We start from the raw sequence: 11,898 nt of genomic DNA, 5'->3' as shown, positions 1-11,898 counted from the left end.
ATAAACTGCATGTCTGATTCCTTCTTCCTCCACTCCATTTAAACCCATTAGGATGCACACTGCCTGCTTCCCCCTAGACATCCCTCCAACACAACAGGCCAGGGTCAGGTCAGCGTCATGGTCTGTGAAAATAAATAAAGATAAATGCACTTCCTTGACTGATTCGTTTTTGAAGGAATCCCTCACGGGCCTGGATAAAGCCTCCTTGGCAGGAAAATGTGCATGGACTAAAGTGAACTCCTTGTCATGAATATTACCGAAGGTGACTCCCTTTCTTGTTCGGGTGGCGCTCGGCGGTCGTCGTCGCCGGTCTACTAGCTATCGACGATCCGTTGTTCTGTGTTCCTTTAGTTCTGTCTAATTGGTAGCACCTGTTTCTTGTTTGGTTGTTAGGGTGGGGTTATATATAGTCTGTTCAGCCCGCTTCTGTTTCGTGCGGGCTTGTTCGTCTGTTTTGTTGTTTGAGTGTATTTTTGTTTGCATTTGGGTTTCACGCTGTCCGTTTATATTTCTGTTCAATTGTGTTTCCACTTTTGTTCATGTTATGTTTCCGGGACATTAAAGCGTGTTGTTTTTCCCACATCTTTTGCTCTCTGCGCCTGACTCCACACCTCTTCACTCATTTACCGTAACAGAAGCCCGCACCACGATATGGAGTCTGCAGGAGCAGCGACCACTCCTCTTCCCACTATGGAGGAGAGAGTCCTTCATCACACGTCCATCCTCCATCGCCTAGGATCAGCGATGGATCAGATGATGGAGAGGATGGATCGTTGGGAGAGGAATGGTCTCCCTACTACCCCACCGACCCTCCCACCAGCAACTCTACCATCTCCCCCATCTGGATCCGGTTCCAGCGCTCTGCACATGACGCCTCCGAGGAAATACGATGGAGCAGCGACGGGGTGCCAGGGATTCCTGCTTCAACTAGACCTCTACCTGGCCACCGTTCGGCCGGCCCCCTCGGAGGAGGAGAGAGTAGGGGTCCTCATCACATGCCTTACCGGTAGAGCCCTGGAGTGGGCTAATGCGGTCTGGAACGGGCCCGACTCAGCTAGGGACAACTACCCGGAGTTCATCCGCCATTTCAGGGCCGTGTTCGATCACCCTCCAGAGGGTCGAGCGGCGGGTGAGAGATTGTTCCATCTTAGACAGGGGACGAGGAGCGCGCAGGACTTCGCGCAGGACTTCCTGCTGGAGTTCCGGACCTTGGCCGCAGGAGCAGGGTGGAACGACAGGGCCCTGATAGACCATTACAGGTGTAGCCTGAGAGAGGACGTCTGTAGGGAGGTGGCCTGTCGGGATACTACACTTAGCCTGGATGGACTGATAGACCTGTCGATCCGGTTGGACCATCTGCTAGCTGCTCGTGGACGTTCTGAAAGGGTCCTGTCAGTTCTAACTCCTGATCCTCCTGCCCCTATCCCGATGGAGCGAGGAGGGACCGCGTCAAGGGAGATCGGAGGAGGAAGCTCCTCCTGTACCAGTTGTGGCCGGAGAGGGCACACGTCTGGTCGGTGCTGGAGGAATTCATCTGGGAATCGAGAGGGCAGGCAGAACACTCATCGGTCACTCCAGGTGAGTAAGCACCACACTCTCCCAGAGTTTCCTGTTGGTCACATGTTCTTATTAATTTGTTTCCTTAATTATTCTCCTTCTCTCCAGCATAAGGCACTGGTAGATTCAGGCGCAGCTGGAAACTTTATAGATCGCGGACTCGCTCAGAGGTTGAGGATTCCGTTAGTAAAAGTAGACCCCCCTTTTACCGTGCACTCTTTAGATAGTCGACCATTAGGGTCAGGGCTGGTGAAGAAAGCCACAATTTCATTGGAGATGATTACGCAGGGGAATCACAAGGAGCAAATTAGTTTGTTCCTTATCGATTCACCTGTGTTTCCAGTTGTACTGGGGATTCCCTGGCTAGCTATTCATAATCCTACGATTTCGTGGAAACAGGGAACTCTACAGGGGTGGTCTGATGAGTGTTCAGGCAGGTGTGTAGGGGTTTCCATCGGTGCGACAACGGTGGAGAGTCCAGATCAGGTTTCCACCGTGCGCATTCCAGCTGAGTATGACGATTTGGCTATCGTTTTCAGTAAAAAGAAGGCGACCCAATTACCACCCCATGCAGGGGGATTGCGTGATAAACCTCCTGGGTAACGCTGCACTCCCCAGAAGTCATGTGTATCCTTTGTCCCAGGAGGAGACGGTGGCCATGGAAACTTATATCACCGAGGCTCTGGGACAGGGGTACATTCGGCCCTCCATGTCACCTGTCTCTTCGAGTTTCTTTTTTCTGAAGAAAAAAGATGGTGGTTTACGTCCGTGTATTGATTATAGAGGTCTAAATTCCATCACAGTGGGTTTTAGTTACCCACTATCTCTCATTGCTACGGCAGTGGAATCATTTCATTGAGCGCAGTTCTTCACTAAACTGGATCTCAGGAGTGCTTATAATCTGGTGCGTATTCGGGAGGGAGATGAATGGAAAACTGCATTTAGCACTACTTCTGGCCATTATGAGTACCTCGTCATGCCATACGGTTTAAAGAATGCTCCAGTTATATTTCAATCCTTCGTGGATGAGATTCTCAGAGACCTGCACGGACAGGGTGTAGTGGTGTATATTGACGATATTTTGATCTACTCCGCGACACGCACTGCGCATGTATCTCTTGTGCGCAAGGTTCTTAGACGACTGCTGGAGCATGACCTGTATGTGAAGGCGGAGAAATGTGAGTTTTCCAAACAATCAGTTTCCTTCCTGGGTTATCGCATTTCCAGCTCTGGTTTGGTAATGGAGGGTGACCGCGTAAAGGCCGTGCGTAATTGGCCGTCTCCGACCACGGTAAAGGAGGTGCAGCGGTTCTTGGGGTTTGCCAATTACTACCGGAGGTTTATCCGGGGTTTTGGTCAGGTAGCTGCCCCTATTACCTCACTGCTGAAGGGGGGGCCGGTGCGTTTGCAGTGGTCAGCAGAGGTGAACGGAGCTTTTCATAAGTTGAAGGTGATGTTTACTGAGGCGCCGGTGTTGGCACATCCGGACCCTTCTTTGGCGTTTATAGTAGAGGTGGACGCATCCGAGGCTGGGGTTGGAGGAGTGCTCTCACAGCGTTCGGGTGCGCCACCGAAGCTCCGCCCCTGTGCCTTTTTTTTCAAAGAAACTCGGGCCAGCAGAGCGGAATTATGATGTGGGGGATAGGGAGTTGTTGGCTATGGTTAAGGCCCTGAAGGTGTGGAGACACTGGCTTGAGGGGGCTAAGCACCCTTTCCTTATCTGGACTGACCATCGTAACCTGGAGTATATTCGATCAGCTAGGAGACTGAATCCTCGTCAGGCAAGGTGGGCCATGTTTTTCACTAGATTTCGTTTCACTATCTCGTATAGACCAGGTTCCCTCAACACTAAGGCCGACGCGCTGTCAAGACTCTATGACACTGAGGACAGGTCCATAGATCCTACTCCCATCATTCCGGCAGCTAAGCTGTTGGCACCAGTAGTATGGGATGTGGACGCGGACATCGAGCGGGCGCTAAGGGAGGAACCTGCGCCTCCACAGTGTCCGGAGGGTCGTAGGTACGTGCCGCTGGCTGTCCGTGATCCGTGATCAATTGATTCGATGGGCTCATTGTCTACCCGTAACACTCCTCCTGTGTGTGAATGGAGGACTAGAACATTGAGGGACCCTGGCCCTTCTGCTCAGAGGGGAGGAGGAGGGAGGGATGGAGAGGGGGAGACAGAAAGGGGGAGAGAGAGAGAGAGAGAGAAAGAAAGAAAGAAAGAAAGAAAGAAAGAAAGAAAGAAAGAAAGAAAGAAAGAAAGAAAGAAAGAAAGAAAGAAAGGATACATTTCTCATAGAGTCTTTGCCGTAGCAGGGACTGTTATAGTAGCTTATTCTGCAAAGTGTCAAGCATGTCAAATCAAATGAGAGTTTATTGGTTGCGTACCCCGATTTGCAGATGTTATTGCAGGTGGGTGATGTAGAGGGGGTGATGTAGAGGGGGTGATGTAGAGGGGGTGATGTAGAGAGGGTGATAGGTAGAGGGGGTGATAGGTAGAGGGGGTGATAGGTAGAGGGGGTGATAGGTAGAGGGGGTGATGGTAGAGAGGGTGATGGAGTGGATGATATTGCCACTCCTATTGGCCAGCTCTTCAATCCAAGCCTACTAGAAAGTGTGCCCCCCTCAGGCTTTGAGGGAAGTAAAAGTCACTCTACCTAAGAATAGTAAAGCCCTCTTTTTACTGGCTTAAACAGCCAACCAAATCAGCCTACCAACACTGAGTAAAACTTTGGAAGAATTATGTTATTATTAATTATTTAACCCTTATGTTACCAGGTAAATTGACTGAGAACGCATTCTCATTTACAGCAACGACCTGGGGAATAGTAACAGGAGTGGAGGGGGATGAAGCTGGGGATGATTAGGTGACTGTGATGGTACGAGGGTCAGATTGGGAATTTAGCCAGAACACCAGGGGTTAACACTCCTACCCTTACGATAAGTACCATGGTATCTTTAGTGACCACAGAGAGTCAGGACACCCGTTTAACGTCCCATCTGAAAGACGGCACCCAACACAGGGCAATGTCCCCATTCACTGCCAAGGGGCAATTGGGATATTTTACTAGCCCTCCAACACCACTTCCATCAGCATCTGATCTCCCATCCAGGCACCAAACAGGAACAACCCTGCTTTAGAGGCAAGCCAGCCATGGGATGCAGGGCGGTATGCTGTTGGCAGGGTGGTATGCTGCTGGCAGGGCGGTATGCTGCTGACAGGGCGGTATGCTGCTGGCAGGGCGGTATGCTGCTGGCAGGGTGGTATGCTGCTGGCAGGGCGGTATGCTTCTGGCAGGGCGGTATGCTGCTGGCAGGGCGGTATGCTGCTGGCAGGGCGGTATGCTGCTGACAGGGTGGTATGCTGCTGACAGGGCGGTATGCTGCTGACAGAGCGGTATGCTGCTGACAGGGCGGTATGCTGCTGACAGGGCGGTATGCTGCTGACAGGGCGGTATGCTGCTGGCAGGGCGGTATGCTGCTGACAGGCCGGTATGCTGCTGACAGGGCGGTATGCTGCTGACAGGGCGGTATGCTGCTGGCAGGGCGGTGTGCTGCTGGCAGGGCGGTGTGCTGCTGGCAGGGCGGTATGCTGCTGGCAGGGCGGTATGCTGCTGGCAGGGCGGTATGCTGCTGACTATGGGAGATTTAGATGCACTATTGTAAAGTGGCTGTTCCACTGGATGTCATAAGGTGAATGCACCAATTTGTAAGTCGCTCTGGATAAGAGCGTCTGCTAAATGACTTAAATGTAAATGTAATGTAAATGTGTAGCGAAATGCTTGTGTTTCTAGCTCTAACAGTACAGTAATACCTAGCAATAATAAATATAATAACAATGAACATGTAACCCAGAAAAATGAAGAAATTATGAAATATCAGAACGAGCAATATCAATGACCAGAATATAAATAAATATATATACTGTATATACACATGATGGTGTGTAAAGACAGTATGGACAGTATATGAATAGAAAAGGTATGTACAGCAGTAGTTACATAGGAAGAGCCATGACTAGAATACAGTATATATAGTGCATTTGGAGTATGCAGTATTCAGACCTCTTGACTTTGTCCACATTTTGTTACGTTACATCCTTATTTTAAAATGGATTATATAAATTGTTTTTCCTCATCAATCTACACACAATGCCACATAATGACAAAGCGAAAACAAGTTTTTTTGAAATGTTTGTAAATGTATCATTTTTTAAAACTGAAATACCTTATTTACATAAGTTCTCAGACCTTTTGCTATGAGACACGAAATTGAGCTCAGGTCCATCCTGTTTCCATTGATCATCCTTGAGATGTTTCTACAACTTGATTGGAGTCCACCTGTGATAAATTCATTTGACTGGACATTATTTGGAAAGGCACACACCTGTCTATATATATATAAGGTCCCACAGTTGACAGTGCATGTCAGAGCAAAAACCAACGATGAGGTTGAAGGAATTGTCCGTAGAGTTCCAAGACAGGGTTGTGTCGAGGCACAGATTTAGGGAAGGGTACCAAAACATTTCTGCAGCATTGAAGGTCCCCAAGAACACAGCCTCAATCATTCTTAAATGAAAGAAGTTAGCATCCACCAACACCCTTCCTAGAGATGGCCACCCGGTCAAACTGAGCAATCAGGGGAGAATGTTATTGGTCAGTGAGCTGACCAAAAACAGTTTGTCACTCTGACAGAGTTCCTCTGTGGAGATGGGAGAACCTTCCAGAAGGACAACCATTTCTGCAGCACTCCACCAATCAGGCCATTATGGTAGAGTGGCCAGACGGAAGCCACACCTCAGTAAAAGGCACATGACAGCCCGCTTGGATTTTTCCAAAAGGCGCCTAAAGGACTCTCAGACCATGAGGAACACGATTCTCTGGTCTGATGAAACCAAGATTGAACTCTTTGGCCTGAATGCCAAGCGTCACGTTTGAAGGGAACCTGTTACCAGCCCTACAGTGAATCATGGTGGTGGCAGCATCATGCTGTGGGGTAGTGTTTCAGCGGCAGGGACTGGGAGACTCGTCAGGATTGAGGGAAAGCTGAATGGAGCAAAGTACAGAGAGATCCTTGATGAAAACCTCCTCCAGAGTGCTCAGGACCTCAGACTGGGGAGAAGGTTCACGTTCCAACAGGACAATGACCCTAACCACACAGCCAAGACAACGCAGACGTGGCCAGAACAGTGACTAAGGCTAGTTAGTGGTGACTGTTTAACAGTCTAATGCACCTGTACTGTCTTCGCATTCTAGATGGTAGTGGGGTGAACAGGCAGTGGCTAGGGTGTCTGAGGTCCTTGATTATGTAATCAGTCCGATTGCACGATTGTTACTTCCTTTTTCTCCGGTCGACATCACTCTCCTCGTGTAGTCGACTCACAGAGGGCACGGAGGACGTTCTCCGGTCGACATCACTCTCCTCGTGTAGTCGACTCACAGAGGGCACGGAGGTCTTTCTCTGGTCGAGATCACTCTCCTCGTGTAGTCGACTCACAGAGGGCACGGAGGACGTTCTCCGGTCGACATCACTCTCCTCGTGTAGTCGACTCACAGAGGGCACGGAGGTCTTTCTCTGGTCGAGATCACTCTCCTCGTGTAGTCGACTCACAGAGGGCACGGAGGACGTTCTCCGGTCGACATCACTCTCCTCGTGTAGTCGACTCACAGAGGGCACGGAGGTCTTTCTCTGGTCGAGATCACTCTCCTCGTGTAGTCGACTCACAGAGGGCACGGAGGAAGTTCTCCGGTCGACATCACTCTCCTCGTGTAGTCGACTCACAGAGGGCACGGAGGTCTTTCTCTGGTCGAGATCACTCTCCTCGTGTAGTCGACTCACAGAGGGCACGGAGGACGTTCTCCGGTCGACATCACTCTCCTCGCTTCCACACAGGGCTGCCACACAGGGCTGCCACACAGGGCAGCCACACAGGGCTTCCACACAGGGCTGCCACACAGGGCTGCCACACAGGGCTGCCACACAGGGCTGCCACACAGGGCTTCCACACAGGGCTTCCACACAGGGCTGCCACACAGGGCTGCCACACAGGGCTTCCACACAGGGCTTCCACACAGGGCTGCCACACAGGGCTTCCACACAGGGCTTCCACACAGGGCGGCCACACAGGGCTTCCACACAGGGCTGCCACACAGGGCTGCCACACAGGGCTTCCACACAGGGCTTCCACACAGGGCTTCCACACAGGGCTGCCACACAGGGCTTCCACACAGGGCTGCCACACAGGGCAGCCACACAGGGCTGCCACACAGGGCTGCCACACAGGGCTGCCACACAGGGCTTCCACACAGGGCTGCCACACAGGGCTTCCACACAGGGCTTCCACACAGGGCTGCCACACAGGGCTTCCACACAGGGCTGCCACACAGGGCTGACACACAGGGCTTCCACAAAGGGCTTCCACACAGGGCAGCCACACAGGGCTTCCACACAGGGCTGCCACACAGGGCTTCCACACAGGGCTGCCACACAGGGCTTCCACACAGGGCTGCCACACAGGGCTTCCACACAGGGCTGCCACACAGGGCTTCCACACAGGGCTTCCACACAGGGCTGCCACACAGGGCTGCCACACAGGGCTTCCACACAGGGCTGCCACACAGGGCTTCCACACAGGGCTGCCACACAGGGCTTCCACACAGGGCTTCCACACAGGGCTTCCACACAGGGCTGCCACACAGGGCTTCCACACAGGGCTGCCACACAGGGCTTCCACACAGGGCTGCCACACAGGGCTTCCACACAGGGCAGCCACACAGGGCTTCCACACAGGGCTTCCACACAGGGCTTCCACAGTGCTATATGGGACAACAGCCATATAGATTCCCACTGGACTGAATGCATTATAACTTCACAAAGTATATAGCAACGTTCACGTCACACATATTTCTCCACAGCCATATATGACGTACGAACCGTGGACCCTCACCATTCGTCAACAGCAGCACAACCACATGACCTGAAAGTGGAAACTTCTAAATACAAAAGAAAATGTTTTTGAGGACATACTAGTTCCCAAGTCTGAGGGAGAGAACACGAAGGTAGATGAAAACACACACACACACACACACACACACACACACACACACACACACACACACACACACACACACCAGAATATTATATTATGTTCTTTTCCTCAGCACTACAGAAATAAATACTTTTCAATTTACACGAATACTACTCTCCACACATAACCCCCACATCAGAGTACACTGTGTTTGAAGGGGAGAACTAGTATAATATCACAGCTTTCCAGAGGACTCTCTGCTTTGAGTAAGGACAGTAGGCCAAGGAGAAGCTTTTGTACTGTACAAGTGGACAGAATTGCGTATGTCTGTGTCCGTGTGTGTGTTGTGGGGGGGGGATCCTGTGTGAACTACCCAGCATGCCCTCTGTTCCTACCTGGAGACGACGAGGGGAAGAATGAGCATCTTTAACATCCTCATCAGGAGCTCTCCAGGAAACTGGAAATATTTCACCTCCTACGGAAACACAGAGGGGACACAGAGGGGACACAGAGGGGACACACAGAGCAGAGCAGGACGTTAGTTAAGGTAGATAGATACAGTAAGTATACAGTAGGTTGGGTATTTTTTTTTTTACCTTTATTTAACTAGGCAAGTCAGTTAAGAACAAATTCTTATTTTCAATGACGGCCTAGGAACGGTGGGTTAACTGCCTGTTCAGGGACAGAACGACAGATTTGTACCATGTCAGCTCGGGGGTTTGAACTTGCAACCTTCCGATTACTAATCCAACGCTCTAACCACTAGGCTACCCTGCCACCCCATTTACCTGAGAAACATCTGGAGCATCCCAAAAACATATTGTTACCTAAAACAATGAAGGTGTTTAAATGTTGCTTTCTCATATGTCAAGTTAAGGTTGATTGGTTGACGTCAACTATTTCGCTACTAATGTGAATATTTCAACACCATAGTGCCATCAAAGCTCATCACTAAGCTAAGGACCCTGGAACTAAACACCTCCATCTGCATCTGGATCCTGGACTTTCTGACGGGCCACCCCAGGTGGTGAGGGTAGGTGGCAACACATCTGCCAAGCTGATCCTCAACAATGGAGCCCCTCAGGGGTGCGTGCGCAGTCCCCTCCTGTACTCCCTGTTCACCCACGACTGTGTGGCCAGGCATGACTCCAACACCATCATTAAGTTTGCAGACCACACAACAGTGGTAGGCCTGATCACCGACAATGAAGAGACAGCCTATAGGGAGGAGGTCAGAGACCTGGCCGGGTGGTGCCAGAATAACAACCTCTCCCTCAATGTAACCAAGACTACAGAGATGATTGTGGACTACAGGAAAAGGAGGACCGAGCACACCCCCATTCTCATCGACAGGGCTGTAGTGGAACAGGTTGAGAGCTTCAAGTTCCTTGGTGTCCAAATCAACAACAAACTATAATGGTCCAAACACACCAAGACAGTCGTGAAGAGGGCACCACAAAGCCTATTCCCCCTCAGGAAACTGAAAAGATTTGGCATGGATCCTCAGATCCTCAAAAGGATCTACAGCTGCACCATCGAGAGCATCCTGACCGGTTGCATCACTTCCTGGTACGGCAACTGCTCGGCCTCCAACCGCAAGGCACCACAAAGGGTAGTACGTACGGCCCAGTATATCGCCGGGGCTAAACTGCCTACCATCCAGGACCCTACACCAGGCGGTGTCAGAGGAAGGCCCTAAAAATTGTTCTCAAGAGGGTTTCAGTAAATATATTGGTTGGGATCAATTACCTACATCCACTACACAGGTCACGACCACTAGACGTGTTATTTACCAAGTGGTAATACAAGAGTACCGGGTAATTGCCATTGCAAAAGAGCCTGTATGGCACCATTCCTGATGAACAGATTGTGGTTTATAATCACATACTATAAGTTACAGCTACGGCTGCAGCTATAGCCTTCAGGTTGATGTTCATTGTAGTAATACACGACTGCAGTACATGTATTAATGGTGCCAAGTCTAACGTTCTTGATACAATGCATGATACATGTTGTCATATAGGTTTCAGCTTCTCGATGTATCAACATGAGCAACGGAATATGCCCTTGGTGTAAAGAAACTGACATGAATAGTAACCATCACAACCACCATCACCATCATCATCATCATCATCATCAATATTGTCTTGTTTCGTCAGGAAAGAGTAACAAATTGTATAATCTGCATCCCAAATGACACGCTATTTCCTATTTATGTGCACTACTTTTGACCACTATCCTATGGGTCTGGGCAAAAGTAGTCCACTAAGTAGGGAATAGGGTGCCATTTGGGACCTTCATAGGTTCTCTATAGATCATCATAAGTTCTCTATAGCTCTTCATAGGTTCTCTATAGATCTTCATAGGTTCTCTATAGCTCTTCATAGGTTCTCTATAGCTCTTCATAGGTTCTCTATAGATCTTCATAGGTTCTCTATAGATCTTCATAGGTTCTCTATAGATCTTCATAGGTTCTCTATAGCTCTTCATAGGTTCTCTATAGATCTTCATAGGTTCTCTATAGCTCTTCATAGGTTCTCTATAGATCTTCATAGGTTCTCTATAGATCTTCATAGGTTCTCTATAGATCTTCATAGGTTCTCTATAGATCTTCATAGGTTCTCTATAGCTCTTCATAGGTTCTCTATAGCTCTTCATAGGTTCTCTATAGATCTTCATAGGTTCTCTATAGATCTTCATAGGTTCTCTATAGCTCTTCATAGGTTCTCTATAGATCTTCATAGGTTCTCTATAGCTCTTCATAGGTTCTCTATAGATCTTCATAGGTTCTCTATAGATCTTCATAGGTTCTCTATAGCTCTTCATAGGTTCTCTATAGCTCTTCATAGGTTCTCTATAGATCTTCATAGGTTCTCTATAGCTCTTCATAAGTTCTCTATAGATCTTCAGTTGTGTACATTGGTACAATAATTATACCCTTGCCATGCAAGTATAGTTGAGTAACCTGAAGAAAATAAAACAGCACTCCTGTGAGAAAAGCTTGGTGGAGAATAAGAGAGGTCTGTTAAGAGCAAAATGTCTGCCTGAGGAGAGAAGAGGTCTCTTAACAGAAGGATGACCCGCTGGGGATTAAACATGTTACACCATGTGTCTGACTGTTACAAAATAACAATTGTTAATCTCTTTACTTTTAATGTTGATCTGTACTTCTATAGTTCACCATTTGCAACTCACAGGCAATACAGGCAGTCTTGTGTTTTTGTGTTGGTAAAATGTATCACCTACATGTATATTTGAGGAGGATAGAGAGATAGAGGTATAGTTAGGAAGAGGGAGAGCAGAGGGAGAAG

The 11,898-nt window shown here is 49.1% G+C and overlaps 1 protein-coding gene across 1 annotated transcript in view; it reads right to left on the bottom strand.

Annotated features, from left to right (window-relative positions):
* Nucleotides 1-11,898, bottom strand: part of slc1a7a (solute carrier family 1 member 7a) — an 86,248-nt gene that overhangs the window by 54,090 nt on the left and 20,260 nt on the right. Inside the window, exon 2 of the mRNA XM_052476167.1 lies at nucleotides 8,983-9,062. Coding sequence (XP_052332127.1) covers nucleotides 8,983-9,062 — 80 coding nt within the window. The remainder of the gene's footprint in view (nucleotides 1-8,982; nucleotides 9,063-11,898) is intronic.

Source organism: Oncorhynchus keta, chromosome 23 (assembly GCF_023373465.1).
Source record: "Oncorhynchus keta strain PuntledgeMale-10-30-2019 chromosome 23, Oket_V2, whole genome shotgun sequence".
NCBI lineage: Eukaryota > Metazoa > Chordata > Actinopteri > Salmoniformes > Salmonidae > Oncorhynchus > Oncorhynchus keta.
Note: the sequence above shows the minus strand (reverse complement) of the source record. Positions and strands in the feature narration are given on the sequence as shown.